At 41.7% G+C, this 19,086-nt stretch overlaps 1 protein-coding gene across 3 annotated transcripts in view; it reads right to left on the bottom strand.

The window, feature by feature from the left end:
* Positions 1–369: 369 nt before the first annotated feature.
* NR1H2 (nuclear receptor subfamily 1 group H member 2) overlaps positions 370–19,086 on the bottom strand; it is a 1,405,479-nt gene continuing 1,386,762 nt past the window's right edge. For all 3 annotated transcript variants that reach the window (XM_044059298.1, XM_044059300.1, XM_044059299.1), the window contains exon 9: positions 370–1,855. In XM_044059298.1, the coding sequence (XP_043915233.1) occupies positions 1,709–1,855 (147 nt within the window). In that variant the 3' untranslated portion in view covers positions 370–1,708. The remainder of the gene's footprint in view (positions 1,856–19,086) is intronic.

Raw genomic sequence — 19,086 nt, 5'->3', positions numbered from 1 at the left:
AGTGGAAGACATGAAAAACAGGAATACTCAAAAGTGCCTGAAGACAGTATGCACAAATTGTATTTTTCAGCGAATTCAGTAGATTTATACTACTATAAAGGACATCTCTTTAATTTTCAGCAGTTCTGTTTCAATCTAAATAGGAAGACTTTTGTCTAAACAAACAAACCTGAACACACAGAGATCATGTGCAGCTAATCACCACCACCAAAGACCATGGGTAGTAGCAATGTAAAAATAAATTGTAACAGTGTGATGCCATTGGATAATTGAGGTTTTAAATGCATCATTTTCCTGAATGAAATGTCCATAAACATTTTTTTCAGGCTGCCTCTTCTTCAGTGATAATTATCAAAATTCGAAACTGAGTAAAACACTAACAGCATTTTATTTATATTTTTTATTAAATTAACAGTGTGGTACATATTAATGTCACTGGCATTACATTTCCAAGGACAGTGCTGACACAGACAGGACTGTCAATAAACCTAACGTTTGTACTGCAACTGGGACCTGGAGTAAATTTTAAACGTCTGCAGACATGCTGCTGGTTACACATCTGCCGATGGTCAGCCCTAGTCATAAAGAGCTACGTCAGTTTTCAGTAAGTACTTCTGTTATCTGCATATCATGTAAATCTAACACAATAAAGTTAGCCTCTCCTAGGATCTAGGAAAAAACAGCAGATCCGCATGCAAAAGTATGCATAGAAGTTAAGCACTAGTAAAAATCTGAGGTGTTAAAGCTCACAAACATAACTATTTTGATCAATAAAAATATAATCTAAAATGCATAAAACTTTCTCAGATGCTCGCCTGTAAATCTTTTTGACAGAGTTTTTATTTTTCCCCACTACTAAAAAAAAACACAATATAACCACCAAATTTCTGGAGGGATGACCTGCTCCAAAACTCCTGGTAGAACGAGCACAATAAGCAGCTGGTTTGAAATATTTTTTGTGGACACTACGTCCTGTGAATACACCTTCAAATATACAACTATGTTTAAGTGCTGGTTATTGTTAACTTACTCATTCCACTGACAGCAGGGATTCCATCTCCATAGGAGGGATTAAGTGACCATGTATAAACACATCATGTGCTTAATTTTCACTGCTACTTAAGTGTTTATTTTTGGAAGGTCACACATTTGTGAGAACAAAAATGTGTGTACAAGTTTTACAACGTATGTGCACTGATAAGGTTAGGATTCCACTTCAGATACTTTTTGCTGCTATCTTGTTCAAATTCCCTTCTTTAACCCATGTGATTACAGCAGTGAAACATGTATTACATGGCATTCTCTACAGAATTAGGTTTTTATACGTATGTATTATTTACGTATCTATACAGAATTATAGACTTATTTTTTTTTCACCTGAAAAAAAATCATGGTTTCAAAACAAGAAACAGTCCATGTATGAAACAATTTCAAGTAGCGGAACTGAGAACAGTAGCGGCAGTTTTTCTGTTTCCATGATAGGATCCAGACAGGTATCTCAGCCTGGCTATTTCTGGATAGACAAGTGCCTCAACAAAAAGAATTTTTCTGTGCTCAGGGACCACGTCTCTAACAAAGACATTCAACAAGACTGGCATGGGTGTGGCACTTCAGTGAGGCACTTGCTGATCCTACCCGACAGATTCCAGTCATGTATCATGTTTACTCTACACAGTCTGAAAGAAAAATACTTGTGGTTATTTTACTGTTACTCATGAACATCCCAGATCTCTGACAGTAGAGGGGGAAGCTTTTTGTCCTGAAGTCTCAGTGCAAAGACCTGCTCGGAGTGCACACTACTTAGAGTACGCAGGCTGACAAGTTTCATTAACATCCGTGGGAACATCAGGTGATCCTACAACAGAATGAAAAAGTTGTTAATCACTTGCATGGAGATAGCTCTCACTTACATTCAAAATCTGTGTTGCAGTAACATAGTACAAACCCTGCAATAATGATTAACATATGCAAGACTATCTTTTCTAGTTTAAAATGTAAACTTCTGCAGTACAGATTATACAAACCATCAACTTATGTTACCTACTTGATATGTTACCAGTCTTAGTTGAATTGTCTACACACTTCTTTGCATCTCAGAAATACTTTAGCTATTCTCCATGCCTTCTTAATGATCAGCTGTTGATGATATAACCTTGTTAGTCATGAACAGTGCTCCTATGAAGCCAATGGTATGTAAAATACATTTTCTTGCACTGCACCCAAGCATCCAACACTAGCTTCAAAATATGTGCCCTTGTTCTTATACATCAGTGTTTCTATGATATCCCCACATCAAACATAAATATACTAAGCAGCAGTGCTCAACAAGAAGTATTACACAAAGGCCAATATTTTTTACAATAATAACTTCTGCAGCTGCTGTCCAATTTGCAAGAAAACTGTGTGCTTTAAGATTATAAAGGAAAGTACATATCAGAAGTGGTGGGGCTTTGCTGAATGGTTGCTAAGATAACCGGATTAGGATGAAGTGTGCAAAAGAAAGAAGTTATATTCTTACCATAATGTTCCATCTGTGTTGTTGATCTTCATTCATTCATTACTGATGGGTATCAGTTCTGTACTGGGAACTGAGTCGGCCATTATAACAAGCTCGCGCCAGCCAAAAAAACTCTCAAACTAAGCTTAGCCATAGTGCCCCTTTCTCTATCACCTCGGATTGAGTTTGCCCATAAGAAAGAAAGCGGGGGCTTTATTTGTGCAAATTCCTTATTATGGAGCTTGGACCAAATCCAAACCTCCAGGAGTCTTTCGGAGGGGGTAGGAGAGTGGGATGTAATGAATGAAGATCAACAACACAGATGAAATGTTATGGTAAGAACATAACTTCTTTATCTGATGTTGTTAATCTTCATTCATTCATTACTGATGGGACAGAGTACCTAGCTACTTTATCCTGGGAGGCCCTAAGGAAGGATATTCCTGAGAACCATTGAACCAAGGGATGCTCTCCCCCTGGAGACATAAGTCCAATTTGTAATGAGTGATGAAGGTATGAGGAGTAACCCATGTTGCTGCTGCACAAATGTCATCCATAGAAGCTCTTGAATGAAAAGTAACAGATGTTGCCACTGATCTGGTTGTATGCGCTTTGATCTTAGTTGGTAGAAGAACTATGTTTTGTTGGTAGATAAAGGAAATACAATCTCTCAGCCATTTAGCTAAAGTTGCTTCAGAAACAGTTTTTCCCAATTTTGGTCCTGAGAAGGATATGAATAATTGATCAAATTTCCATAGTGATTTAATCCTGTCCAAATAGGAACGTAATTTGCATGTAATATTCTCCTTTATTAGAAAAACTGGGAAAGAAGACTGGCAGGTCAATTGTTTGATTAATAGTCAAATCTGAAATAACTTTGGGTAAGAAGAAGGGATTAGTCCGGAGTGATACTCTGTCTTTATGGAAAGCCATGTAAGGGCATTTTATGCACAAAGCTTGTAGTTCAGATATTCACCTTGCTGTGGTAATATGTACCAAGAATAGAGTTTTCCAGGATAAAAATTTCACATCGCAAGTGACAGCAGGCACGAAGGAAGGACAAGTCAAGGATTGTGGCACCAATGACAGATTCCAAAGTTCGATTAGCTCTTTGAAGAGTGGTCTAATGTGCATGACACCTTTCAGAAAGGTTTACAGAGACTGTGAGATATCAAGGACGAGTCCTGAAAACCATTGTGGAAGTTTGAAATAGCCACCAGGTGTACTCGAATAGTGGACGCTGCCACTCCCAAATGGAGGACGTTTGATAAATAGTCCAGTACAGAACTCACTGGGGCAGAGAAGGTGTCAAGTCTTTTCTCTCAAGACCAAATTATGAATCTTCTCAATTTGCTAAGATAAAGTTTCCTAGTGGATGGTTTGTGGGAAGCCAGAAGGATTTTTGTACAGGGGAGGATAAGTTATTCTGCCTGGCAGTTGCTGGAAGTGGAGGAACCAAGCTGTCAGCTAGAGACTCGACATGGTCAGATGGATCAACCCTTGTGGGTGCGATAGCAATTCTGGAGTTGGATCCAGAATCCACGGTTGGTGGAGCAGGTAAGGCCAAAGGAAGGGAAACCAAACTTGTCAGGGCCAATGAGGATTACTCTGCTTCTCAACTGAAAAGCTTTCTTTAGGAATTGCGGGATCAGAGGAAGAGGGGGAAAGGTATAAAGGAGTCCCATGGACCAAACGTGTATTAGAGCATTTCTCGAGGACTCCCCCTGAAAGGGGATCAGGGCAAAGTAGCTGCTGCATCTGTGGTTTGCGGGGGGGCATGAATAGATCGCAGCAAGGCTGGTCCCAGCAACTGAAGATCTTTGTCGCTATGACATGGTTGAGGGACCACACGTGAGACAGGAGACTGCATCTGCTCAACTTGTCTGCAATTACATTGGAATCCCCGGGAATGTGCGTTGCTATCAGAAAGTGGTTGGAAGATGTCTCCTACTGCCAAATTCGCATGGCTTCTCGACACAATGGGTAAGATTTGGTTCCCCCTTGTTTGTTGATATACCAGACTACGGGACATGTCTGACTGGATAGCAATTGTCCCTGATGGGAGGACAGTTTGGAATGCTTGCAGTGCAAGAAGCACTGCCCTCAGTTCTAGAACATTGATATGCAGGTTGGCCTCCAGGGGGGGACCAAGTACCTTGGACTGTCTTTCCCTGGAAATGCCCCCCCACCCCCACCCCATCAAGGAAGCATCTGTGGTCACTATAGCCTTGGGCTGAGTAGGAACTACTCCATGGGTATTTTTCTGGCTTCATCCACCAAATTAAGTCTTCTTTGTATTGATTTGTTATGCGGATCTGAAAGGACACAGGATGAGTTAGAGGGGACCACTGTGCTGCTAACAGCCATTGTAGGAGTCTCATGTGTAGTCTTGCTAGGGGAACTATAGTGATCGATGCTGCCATTGATCCTAGAAGCTGAAGGACCACACAAGCTGAAACCTTGTCCTGAGAGAGTATCACACGGAGTTGAGACCTTAGTCTTTGTAACCTGTGAAGTAGAAGGGCGACTAGACAGGACTGGCTGTCAAACGTTGCTCCTATGAATTCCAGACTTTGTGTAGGAGTCAATTTGGACTTTTCTTCATTTACTGAAATCCCTAAGGATCTTGCTAGATTTAGGGTGTAATGTAGAGCTGTAATCAGCAGACGGTTGGTGGGGGAGGTAAGGAGCCAATCGTCTAAATACAGGAACACCTGGAATTTTTGCAGTCTCAAATGAGCTGTTACCACTGCCATGCATTTGGTGAACACTCTTGGGGCTGTAGAGAGACCAAAGGGCAGCACTTGGAATTGGTAGTCATTGGCTCCAAGCAGGAAGCGGAGAGGAATCTCCTGGAGAATTTGTCTATTTTTATGTCGTAATACGCATCCTAGAGATCTATCGAGGATATCCAATCATCTTTCTCCAGAAAAGGAAGGATAAACTGAACCGTGACCATCCAGAATTTTGTCTGATAAAAGTGCAGTTGTGTACACTTACCATAAATATAGACGTTCGAGTGTATTCACTGTTGCAGTCATTACCTTTGGGTTATCTGCTTGCAGGTAGCCCTCAGTCGGCCTGATTAACAAAGTCTTGGGTCCTGTGGTCAGTTGCTATCTCTTCTTCCATGATGTCAGGTGGTCAGGGGTATAAAACATGCAGCCAATGCCATTACATCAGTTTTTCTTGCCCCAGATGTCAGGTGCCCCCTAATGGTAAGCAATTAAATATAAAAGTACAATGATATACCTCCAACAAAAAAGCAAATACTACAAAAAGCTTTTAAGCATAGTAAAGGAAAGTAGAGGCATAAGCAAAAGAAGTTAGGGGGCTGGAGGGAAGATAACCAGGACTGCTACAGTGAATACACTTGAACATCTACATTTATGGTAAGTGTACACAACTGTACTATGTTCTTCGTGTTTCACTGTTGCAGTCATTACATTTGGGTAGATTCCCAAAGCTGTGGTTGGGAGGAGGAGTTTAAATAGCATTAGGACCAGCTATAAGGCCCTGCAAGACTGCAGTGTGAAAGCCAGCGCTGGATTTAGAGAAAATTATCAAATGGTAATGCTTGGTGAAAGTATGTACAGAACTCCAGGTAGCAGTTTCTAGGATGGCCCTGGTAGGGACACCTCTGAGAAAGGCTGTAGAGGTAGATATACCCCTGGTGGAGTGAGGTCTGATCCCCTGGGGAATAGGTTTTCCATGGTGCTTATAGCAGAAATTAATGCAATGGCCTATCCATTTAGAAATCGTTTGCTTTGAAATAGCCTTCCTCTCTGCCCCTGCAGCAAATGCCACCAGCAGTTGTTCAGATTTCCTTTGAGGTTTAGTCCTGTCCAGTAGAATCTAAGTTGTCTGTGCACATCTAAGGAATGCAGTATCCATTCCCCTTTGTTCTGTGGATTGGGAAAGAAGGTTGGCAAGTGAATGGACTGATTAAGAGCCACACTGGATACCACCATGGGCATGAAGGAAGGATTGGTTCTGAGGGACACCCTGTCTGCAAGAAAGATGATGAAAGGCTCCACTGCCATAAGGGCCTGTAATTCAGATACCATTCTATCTGAAGTGATTGCTAAAAGGAAAGCTGTTTTCCCAGAAAGAAATGTTAAGTCCACAGTAGCAGCTGGCTCGAAAGGAGGTAGAGTGAGTTTCTCCAAAACAAAGTTAAGATCCCAGGCTGGGGTTGGAGCTCTCCTGGGTAGTCTCAAATTTCTGGCCCCCTCTGAGGAACTGCTTGAGCAGTGGATGAGAGAAGAGGGGAGGATCTGTGTTATAATGAGCTGAAATGGCTGAGGAGTGGATTTTATTGGAGGAAAAAGACAGGCCCTCGTGAAGCATCTCAGTTAAGTATTGTAAAATCCGAGGTAAATTGGGTGCTGCTGTGCTCATCCCTTAAGATTGGTTCCAAGAACAGAATCTTTTCCATTTTTCAGCATAAGATTTTCTAGTACTAGGCCTCCTTGCCTCTAAAATGATATCCATCACAGGTTTACTGAAGGATGGTAAAGGAGAGATTAGGTAATTAGCCAGGCTGCAAGGTTCAGTGTTAGAAGCTGAGGGTGCAGAATCTGGTTCTCCTGCTGGGACAACAGGGAAGGAGTCTGAGGCAGGTGCCATGGAGAAAACTGTGACACACTGCACAGGAGGGGGTACCAGTGTTGGCGTGGCCAGTCTGGAGCAATCAAAAACCATCCTTGGTTTGTTCTGTTTGATTTTTAGTAGTACTTTGGAAAGCAGAGGCAGAGGGGGGAAAGGCATAGGCTAATACATTTTTCCAGCTGAAGGACTGAGCATCCACTTTCCAGGCTTGTTTATGGGGAGTCCTTGTGTAAAATTTGTCCAATTGGTAGTTCTGGGGAGAGGCAAATAGGTCTATATCTGGGCTCCCCCATTTGCTTGTCAACATGTTGAAAATCCTTGGTTCCAGTTTCTACTCGTGTGGGTCCATGAGGTTTCAGCATCTCACGGCATACCGGACTCCGAATGGATCTCAGTAGAGGCCTGCGAATCAGAAGTAGCGGGTATCAGGGGCTGGGAAAGCACCTCACTGAGTATCGGTCTGGCGACTGGCTTAGGAGAAGCGTTGTCAGCAGTTTTGGACCTTGGCGGCCTGTCTCTGTCTTTATCTTTGTGTTTTTTCAGAATCGCGGTAGTCGGATGGCTAACCAATGACATATCTGGATAATTAAACCGAGAACCGAAATATTTAGAGGCAGAAATACATCGATGACTGATAGTGTGCTGATTAAATAAAGCACAAAACTGACAGCAAGGTACGTCGTGGTCAGGGCCTAGGCAAGGAATACAGTGCGAATGAAAATCTTTATGAAGTATTTGTTTTCCACAAATAATGCAATTATTAACTTTTACTGATATCGGTAAGGAGCAAGAAAAAGTTTCCCCAGTGGGGTACTTAGCTTTAGTTGAATACTTCGGTTCTGAAACTTCGAAAACAAAAATTTCAGGAGTCGGCCGACCGGCACTTGCGAACTGCTTCTGCTTCGAGCACCGCACGGCAAGAAAGACTGATGTAATGGCATCGGCTGCATGTTTTATACCCCTGACGACCTGGAAGAAGGGGCTGCAACCAACACAGGACCCAAGACTTTGTTAATCAGGCTGACTGAGGGCTACCTGCAAGCAGATAACCCAAATGTAATGACTGCAACAGTGAAACACAAAGAACATCTTGTTTAGGATACTGAGGTCCAAAACTGACCTCCAGTCCCGTCTTTTTTGGCACTAAAAAGAACCTTGAGTAAAATCCAGATTTTATCTGGTCTACTGGGACTGTTTGTATGACTCTTTTTAGAAGCAGCTTTTGTATTTCTTGAGCTGCTGCTTCCCGCTGACTGGGTGGGATGTTGGGAATTTGCCTTTGCGGCTTTGGGAATGAATCAAAAGGGATGTGATAGTCTGGTAATTATCATCTGCACCCAAGAATCTGTTGTTATGGCTTGCAAGGCAAGATGGTGCAGAGAGAATCATCCCCCGACTGCTTCCAGAGGTAAGCAATTGGGCCACTTTTCATGAGCGCTGATAGGGCTGTCTAGAGAAAGAATCTCTAGATCCCTGATTATGCGGACCCCCTCTGCCTCTGGATGGGCAACTTCCTGATGAGTTCCCCCCTCTGCCATGGGGGGAAAACTCGCTAAGTGTGTCATGGAAAGGACCCTGGGATTTCCTGTATCACATCTTTCCACTCCTCTGATTCCTAGAGAAGGATTGTTCGGGGGGGGGGGGTGGAAAAATGTATGCCCACAGCAGACAGGGTCATGCTGTCCTTTTCACACCTGGTTAATGTGCTTTTACCTTTGGGCCAAAAAGAGAGGAAGCTTCCATGGGAGCGTTGAGAAAGGAAGACTTAAGTGTCCGCAAAATCACATAAGCGCATCCAGGCATGACGTCTCATGAGAACACCTGCACCCGCTGCTCTAGCCACCCCTTCGGTAGTGTGAGAAATGAACCACATGGATGAGTTAGATACATACTCCAGGGTGGCAAGCTGTGAGGTAACTTTGTCGCATACTTCATCAGATACTGCTCCTGCTAGTGTTCCCGAGAGTTTCGTGATCAGGTGTCTCCAGAGACAAGTAAAATGTGCCAAGTAATTAAGGACCGAATGGCAAAGGTCAATGAAGCATACATGCAGTACCCTAACCTGTCCATCGCCTGAGACTCCCTGTTTGGGGGATGGATAGTAGGACTCTCCTCGGCGAGTTCTTTCTTAGTGGCTGCCGCCACCACCACCATAGCGTATACTGGTAAGCCTTTGGACCAATGGGGAGTGATCCTCTGGAGGGGAGAGAATTTTGTCTGGTCTCCGGGGATACGTTCAACGGTGTCAGGATTCCTCCAAGTGAGCTGCACGATAAGCTGAACTAGATCATCTGCAGGGGGGGTTACCCAGGAAGTAGAGGGTTAAGCACGGAAAGCCTGTAAGAATACAGACTCCTCAGAGGAAGGGCAGGTGGCCTTCCAGTCTTTCCGCTGCTTTAAAATTTCTAGTATGTCTCCAAAGGAGACATGTTCAGGGGGTGACTATGGGGACCCTTCCCCCTCATTGTAGTCTGTATCTTCTGTAAGGGACTCTTTCAGGGGAAATCCACGTGCTTCCTCTTACACGACCTCTTATGGGGTACCTCCTCAGCAGGGGCATCTGAAGAGGACTTCAAAGAGTGAGTGCCCTGTGGAAGGGTACCTTGAGGTTCCTGTGCACGATGTCCCAGAGTAGTGGACTGTGTCAGATGTGATTCAGAGGACATGTATATGTGGGATTCTGGTGCAGAAGGAACCAGCTGCGAGCCTGCTGAGGCAAGTGCCCTTTCCATCACCTGGAAAGCAGGCCCGCCCAAAGAGTGATGGGAGCCTGGAACTGAGAAAGACAACCTCAGAACTGGGGTCACACCCCACTCAGATGAGCCCACCCCCAGGGAAGGAGTCATGAGAGAACTTGGTGCCGCCAAGAAATCCGGAACCGTAGTAGATGGCGCTGTAGAAAAAACAGGTGCCGTACTAGGGATCATGGTGCTGACAGACCAGTCACAATCCTGAGGATGGGTCGGCTCCAACTGAGTCAAGGACCACAGGGTAAGTTCGGAGCCATGGGTAAGATTTACCAATGGAACCAAATAGGCTGGAACTGAGATAGGCATCGGTGTCGAGGGCTCCGATACCTCCAAGGAGGTAAAAGGAGGAAATATGTCAGAGTCTGTGGCGACAATTCCTCGGCTCTAGGTGGGAGGGAGGATTTAGGAGGAGTTGGAATTCCTCTGGCTGCCAGGAGCTGATCCACGAGTCTCACTACATAGAGTTCCGAAAGGCTCCTGGAAAGGTGGGTTGACATCCCAGATGGAGAATGAGGGAATTCTAGAAAAGGACGCAACTGTTGTCCAATACAGGAATCTACCGTCGGGGAGTATCAGGTCTTAGGTAAAATTTCACCCTTCGGCACAGTGGTCAAAGGACCAGTAGGTTGTGTAGGGGGGGGTAGTGACCTGAATTGGGAAGACTATTTTTGGTGCAGAGAGGGGCATTAGTACCATAGGCGTTGAAGTCTTGGAAGGTTCCATAATCAAGGGCACTGTAGAAGGGGTTAGAAGCCCTGGTGTAGAGGACAGCACCACAGAAGAGGTTTGACACCCCAGTGCTGAGGTTGCAGAAGTCAATTTAGGGAGGTTTACCTTTGGTTCTGTAGGGGATTTGACAGATTTATTCTCACTAGTATGTGGAGAGGAAGGTACAGATTGACATCTTTTTATCTTCCTTTTTAGGAGGGGCTGAACCCTCTGTCTCAGATAGAACCTCCGAGAAAGGAGTTTTTAGGAGACCTTTCAATATTAATTTTTGTTTCCTCTCAGTCGAAGTGCGGGTACTAAAGCCCTTACATAAGTCACAAGGGGGTTGAACCACCCTGAGACAATAAACACAGAAAAAATGTCTGTCAGAATTCAGCATTTTCCTGTCACACTGATCATATTGCTTAAAGCCTGTTGTCCCCTTCTTATCAACAATTCAAATAAGTCAACAATGAAGGAAAGGCTCTGCCAGAATAACAGAATATGAAGCAGGCACACAGTCAAGAAAAGAAAGGACTGTTTGTTTTTTAATTACCAACAATGGCAATGAAGAAATACCCAATGGGGAAAGGGAAGGAAAGGAGAGAGAGAAGGGGGAGAGGAATACCAGCAATGGTATTAAAGATTACCACAGAAATAAGGGAGGCCTGTACCAGCAATGGTACAAAGAAATACCAAAATTTGATAAAGAAACAGAAGAGAGTCACTCAACAGATAGCAAGGGTAAGCAAATGATAAACGACTAAAAATAAGGTAGAGAAATCTCAAAGATAGAGAAAAATTATCTAAGTTGAAATATAAATTCTAAACAACTTAGCTTGAGAGTGGCATGGCGCGTCTTGATACTCTATGCAGCAAACGAGATGTGTGGTGACAGAGAGAGGGGCACTATAGGTAAGCTTAGCTTAGAGGTTTTTGGCTGGCGCGAGCTTGTTATAACGGCCGACTCAGTTGAGAGGATGGAACTGATACCCATCAGTAATGAATGAATGAAGATTAACAACATCAGATATACTTCTCTACCTTCTGGTTAAAAGAAGGTAAGGGTGACCATTATAAGAATTTATTCACATTTTTGGGACACCCTAACTCTGCACCATATTCTATGCAGTAGTTGTACTTCTCAATCTTCAATAAGGTGAAGAAGAAACAAGTAACCAAACGTGTTGCCACATTCATACTCGGGAAATTATGTCCTCTTCTGGCCTACTCTTAAACCTCACTCTGCAGTGTAAGGAGTGTTCAGTTATGGGTTTCCAAAATGCCAACGTCATCTGTCTAAAACAGTGCAGAAATTTAATAGCAATTTCTTTTCGCTTCTAATGTTAGGGGTCACCACAGTGGATCACCAGTCCACAGATCGACTGGCAGTGGAGTTTTTACGGTGTTGAGTTGCCAGCCTGGTGCCAACCTTCCAAGAAGGCACACGCACCTACCTGCATACCTTAAAAACTCACTTGATTGCAAGGAGGACATTTAGACTATGCACAGAAACTGAGAATCAAACTGGAGAACCTCTTGCTGTGAGACAACAAAGCTAACTGCTGCACCACCATGGCCGACAGTGCAGAAATTTAATAAGCTGCTTAAAAGTTATTCTCTCTTTACAAACAAGCCCTCACTAACTCCTATTACAGCAGTAACCTGTACCATGCAAAACAACCAAGGTGTTTAAAATGGTTGCACTATTGTTTGTCCTAAAGTCTATTCACTGTAAGGGAATTGGTCTTTTTTTTAAATCAAACTTGCTTTTCTAGACAAAGTTATAACTGTCTTTTAGTCCAAGAGCATCAACTGGGTAAGGATGTCCTTTTCCCCACTGCTGATCAATCTCTGAATCTGGTTTACATACAAATGTACAAGCCCATACCAAAGGCATCTGGCACCCTGAGCAGTTTCATAAGCTGGTGCACCCAAACTCACCCATCTCAAAGTTGAGGAAAAAAATACTGGTCTTTTTGAAGTTGAAGACAAAATACATAAACAAATAAAAGCTCTTCTACTTTGAAACTGTAAAAAATCATAAAATTAAATAAACTAAATAACAGCTCTTCTGTTTTGAAACAGTAGTGCTACAGAAAACTATCTTGCTATATTTAAAACACCCCACACCAAGTACTTTGCTGCTTCAGCCATGACCGCAAATGATGTATTGGCATGCATTTATAAAGCCAGTACGGCACTCTCTGAAGCATTTGCTGACATCATCCTATGCCCTTTATCCTGCCAAAGTTACATCCTCTGTGTGTGTTTATATATATATATATATATATATATATATATATATATATATATATATATATATACATATATACATACATATACACACATACATATTTGCACATGTGTGTCCCTCTCTCTGTATACCTATACTGACATATACATTCACACACATATTTAAGTGAAGGTGTGGGGATTGCGCACCTGCAAAAATCCTTGCTGACTTTTTTTTATGTTTGATAATATATTTCACTGACATTTTTATGGACTATGTCTTGATTATGTCACTGTTCAAAATATATACTGAGAACAAGAAATCTCTTAAAGGCAGCTTTGCTATAAAAATGCAAAAGAAAAAGATAAGAGACTAGGTGGTGGTTGAGCAGGTACTAAATAATGCCTTACATGCAATTTCTGTACATTTATTAATATATCAGCATGTTTTAGTCACCCAGTTTGAGTATAAATTTGAAGTTAAAGCTAACTGTTGAACCAGGAATTTGATTTATCTGGCGACATGCATAGTTTGCCACTGCTTTTAAGTAGAAAAACTAACAGGTCACTGAAGGAACGAGTCAGGGAGCATATGTATTGTATTAGGAATGATGACACCAAAAATGCACTAGCCAGACACTGCATACAGAATGAAAATGAACACGGCTTCAGATTTCAAGTTGTTGAAATTATTTCTGAAAATATTCGTGGAAGTGACATGAAAATTTTCACTGAAAGCAGAGAATTGCACTGGATTATTTTGTTTCAAGCTGATAAATACCCAGGTCTAAATGACAGGGTTTCTATTATACCTGCACTGAAAACAAGATGTCTCTTTAAATGATATAAGCTGTTGCTAAGTTTTTACCCTTCTCTGATGTTTACTGGCTGCTTTGAACTAGAGTGAATATATTAAAAGTGTTTGCTGATGTAGTTTTTAATATGGCCTGAAGAAGCACTAGTATTTGGTGTGAAAGTGCTTACCTCATTAAACTTTTAGCATTTTATGCTTCCAGTCGTGTTTCTGTGCCTTATTTTCTTCAGTTACATTTGTTGTTGGCTTGCAGGCATAGTTCATTCCTTGGGGATTTTCTTCTTTGTTTATGCAGTGATAAATATGAATATTACAATAACAAGAGACTGTGCTTTAAGAGGCGAGCGTAAAAAAAAAGGAAGTGATAGAAGAAAATTGTTAACTTTATCCCCCCTCTCACCCTCTAAAGGGCCTATCTCTATAGCAAAAGATTGCAAAGTTCCTGTAATCACGGCTGCACAGGTAAAACCCACACTCTCCAAAGCCAAGAACACAGCATCCATGGGGCATGACAACATCCCAGTTCTGCATGAACTACAGAATGAACTGGCACCCCACCTAAGTACCATGGTCAGTCATAGCCTCACCTCAGGCTTTGTGCCCACTGAATGGCGCACAGCAATGGTTATCCCACTCCATAAAGGGGGAGCCACCATGGACCCCAGGAACTACTGCTCCATTAGCCTAACGAGCCTGGTCTGCAAGGCCATGGAACGAATCTTCATGGAACTTATAAACAAAGACATTGGTAATCTCCAAACTCTGTACCCCACCCAGTTCGGGTTTGTAAAAGGCAGATCATGTCTCCTAAGACTGATAGACTTCTTTGAAGCAGTCACCAAAGTCATAGACGAGGGTAAGGTGGTTCACACAGCCTGTCTAGATCTCGCCAAGGCTTCTGACACCATCCCCCACTCTGGAATTATATATAAACTCACTAAACTAAGTATAAATCCCTATATCACAAGATGGGTTGCCAACTGGCTCACTGACAGAACCCACACTGTGAAGGTAGCAGACTCCAAATCCGACTTCAAAACAGTGACAAGTGGAGTACCACAGGGTTCAGTCCTGGGTCCTCTCCTGTTTGGTATCTACTTTTGTGAAGTACAGGGTAACACAGAAGGTCTTTGGCTAATGAAGTTCACAGATGACTGCAAACTAGGAGCCATAATTGAAACTCCTAATGATGTGGAGATCCTACAAAAGGGCCACATTGACGATAGATGCCTGGTGTCAAAGCCATGGCTTCAAGCTCAATGCCAAAAGTGCATTGTCATCCCCTTTGGTAAAAACTCTGTACCCATGAGCTACCACATAGGTGGTAGTCTATTTAACATTGAAAGTGTGATAACAGACCATGGGACACAGGTGGACAGTAGTCTCTCCTTTGATAATCACATTGCCGCAGTAGTCAGGAAATCCTTCTATGTGGCACACCTTATCACAAAAGGTTTCTCATACAGGAAAAAAGAGGTCATTCTTCCCCTCTACTCATCACTCATTAGACCCATTATAGAGTACAATGTCCCTTTTGGTATGTACCTCACAAGACATCTAGAACAACTGGAAAGGCCGCAGAAATACCTCACAAAGAGGATTACCGGCCTCAAACAGATGCCCTATGCAGACTGTCTCAAAAAACTCCAGCTTTACTCTGTCGCATATCGCCTACTTAGAGGTGATCTCTGCCTAACATACAAAGCTATGTCAAACCCAGAGCTGTTGGACACACTCCACTTAAAGAAATCCCAATCCCTCCAAGCTACATGCTCTAGGGACCTAAACCTTGTCACCACAACAAACGGAATATGCTGGAGGGATAGATTCCTGTCCCAGAGACTTCCCATACTCTGGAACAAACTACCCATCTGTACTTCCCATACTCTGGAACAAACTACCCATCTGTATTAAACAAAGTTCCTTATTAGCAGTCTTCAGGAAAAATCTTGATGATTTAAGGGGAAATAGGAAATTCACCCCGGGGATCACCTCTAGGGCTCTGCTCGACAGGGGCACAAGAAAATAATTTTCTTGGGTGGCGATAGCCAGGGTACCTTTTTGGCTAGGCTTGTATAGGCCCTAGGGTTGTTAGCCTAGTACCTACCTATGTAAGTTAAAACACCTTTATTGAATTACCACTGGTGACATAGGCACATTTACATTTAAGCAAAAAGTAATCAAACAGTTTTAACAAATTAACTAGCAAACATAATTCACATATATTTCTATATATCATATAACCTAAGCAACATTACATAAATTATTCAATTCCTGCCCCCTTTTTTAAAGGGGAAACATCTTTATTAAATTATCACTTACACAATCCTAGTTGTAAGCATTTTACATCACAAGCCATACTGACACACTCCCAGTTGCAAACATTATACATCACTTATAATCTACCCAATCATTTTCAAACATTACATAGCTCATTTAAGTCATGCCTTCTTTTAAACCTCATTCCTCCCCTGTATGTACTGTTCCCACTATTCCATGTTTTCCTATGTAGTTTACTCATACCCTTTTCTAACGATCTTAATTCCAGTTGTTTTATATCTGTTACTATATTCACTACTTCTAATATACCTGGTTTAGATTTTGATTTCCATTTTCTTGTAATTTTGGCAGCTACCATAATTAGACACAGCAAGGCCTTACCATGTCTAGGCAATTTTGACTCTGTATCATAACTCAGAAAAATCATCTCCCTCATCACACCAATCCGCCCACCCAGCATCTCCAACAGTGCATCCTGCAGGGAATCCTTAAAGTCCTCCAACCCAGCACACTCCCATGTTCCCAAGTACCTCTTTCTTCATCACACCTCCAACATTTGCTGTCTACTTGAGGAAAAATTCTCTGGAGTCTACTTGCGGTATAAAAATATCTATGCAAACATTTACAAGCAAAAATCCTAAATCTTCTAGATTTTTTTGCATGTTTGGGAGATATACATATATCCTCTGGTTTACTATCAAAATGTGGAACAGCACTTATGCAAAACTGGGATGGTCGAATGAGTGTCTTCCAGTTTCTGTAATGCCATTCTGAAAATGTTCGAACTCACACTAGTGAATACTAGTGTACATTCGCTAATATGAGATTGACGTTCTGATTGGAGACTGCACTACAGTGGTGATTGGGAAATTTACCCATTTCCTCACTGTAGAGCAATCTCAGAGTTGGAATATATAATTTGCACAGGGTGTGGGGTGTAGGGAGGCTTGCCCCCTGCAAATCTGTAAATACTTGTGCTGCAGATGTACAATTACTATGGCAGCCTCAGCACACTGCCTGAGGGTCTGATGTCACCTCCTGACATTTCGAATAAGTTTGAATGTGGATGTCAAAGTTATTTTTCCCAACATTCTGTAAAAATGACACTGCCAATATTTGAAATGTCGGTCTGAGCAATTGAATAGATTTTGTTGTGAAATTTAACATTAGCAAACCATTGTTTCCTTGTGAATTGCTTATCCAATTTCTCTTCCCAATCCTTACTAACCTCCTGATTGATTCTTGTAGTTATCAAGCAATATTTTATATGATCTACTAATTATTCTATTTTTAATGGCAGCTTCAATTATAGACTCAACTAAAACTCTACCATTGCTGGTATTTTGTTTAGGACCCCCCATTTCATTCTCTTTGTCTATACTCTGATATAAATCCTTGATAGGGAAGGCAATCACTAACCTGGAGTCAAAATAAATTCTTGGCCTCATCCCATCCTATTACCTTTCTCTCTCTAGTTATTTGCTCCCAATACCTTGGTTCCTTTGCTAGTTTTCTCCAATACATTCCAGCCCCCCTCTTGCCTACTGTCTATATCCCTAATTGCAGTCATCCCTAGCGACAGAATCTCCTTTCTCCATTCCCACGTTGGCCTAGTTTTCAGAATACTTCCTAATACTTTATGGATATAATATTCTGTTATGAATATTGTTATTCTCCTTAAAGGCCTACATCCAAAATACCAGTCTCTCCTTGTTTCTTGACATCCCCCTACCATTTCAACATCATCCCTTTCTACTTTGAATTATAGTTTTCTGCTTGTGCTATGTATAGGAGCCTTAACTGTGTAGTTCTGAAATACCCCATCAAATTGGGTAATCACAATCCAGCCTATTCTACTGGAAGAATCAGCTTATCCCACTTGCCCTCCCCTCCCAGATAAAGTCCTTCAAGTCTTTATTAATTGCTACCCACAACTTCTCCCGCTGGTTGATAAAAATATGCATGACCTGTGTATAAAACTAAAGGGACTAAAAACATTTTGACTGCTTGCATCTTACTATCTATATAAAAAAAAATCTTCCATTTTTTTCAATTTTTGTTTTATTTCTTGTTTAGTCTCTTTCCACATATCCTTAGCTGCCACACCAAAATTATTTTTAATCCATACTCCTAAATACTTCATTTTATCATGTCCCCATAAACACAGGTATTGCTGAACCCATTCATGTGTGGGTACATAATATATCGCTACTGCCTTTGTTTTAACTTCATTAATTTTGTATTCCGAAAAGATATGAAACTGTCTCAAACTGTACCACAACACTGTAAGGTCTCATTATTCTATACCTGACAAAACCAGAAAATCATCTGCAAATAGAGCCATATTTTCTTGACTACCATGCCAATTATATCCTTGAATTTCTGAGCCCCTTATTTTCTTTGTGAGTGGTTCTAAATATAATGCAAATAAAGGTGAAAGAGGACACCCCTGCCTGGTTCCTCTGATCAAGCAGAAATCACCAGAGATGATCCCACCCACTTTAATTTCTGCCTCATATATCCTCCTAGTCGATCTTATAATTTTTTTCAGGAAATGCATATGAATCCATTGCTCTGCTCAAAGCCCCAGCTTACTCTGACAAATGCTTTTTCTGCATCAAGACCCACTAACAACAATGGTATTTTCTTACATTCTGCTTCCTTCTGGATCATCAATGTTCAGTTATTGTTGTCAAATGTTTGCCTCCCCTCCACAAAACCACACTGATTCATATCTATCAATTTTGGCATTATTTTTGTCATTCTTTTAGTCATTATAGACATGAACACTTTATAATCATGGTTTAGTATTGAAATGGGCCTGTATGAAGTTGGATCTGATGGATCTTTGCCCTCTTTAGGTATTACAGCTAACACTGCTTTCTTCCAGGATGTTGGTAACTTTTCCTCCTCTTAAAATATGTTACACAAAACCCCTAGATCTTTATCAGGTGTTTCCCACCTAGCTTTCAAACTTACACAGGAATACCATCTATTCCTGGGGACTTTCCTGTAGATTGGTTATACATCACAATTTTTTTTTATCTCATCTCCTCCTATCCTAACCGTTAGTAACTGAGCCTCCTCTACCTCTAACCCTGGCATATTTAATTCTTCCATAAACATTTTCATTTGTATCTTTTCTTAATTTCATTATTTCTCTGCTTTATAAAGACTTTTACAGAATTTCC

Source organism: Protopterus annectens, chromosome 17.part0 (assembly GCF_019279795.1).
Source record: "Protopterus annectens isolate FY-2018-M chromosome 17.part0, PAN1.0, whole genome shotgun sequence".
In the NCBI taxonomy this organism is placed as follows: Eukaryota; Metazoa; Chordata; order Ceratodontiformes; family Protopteridae; genus Protopterus; species Protopterus annectens.
Note: the sequence above shows the minus strand (reverse complement) of the source record. Positions and strands in the feature narration are given on the sequence as shown.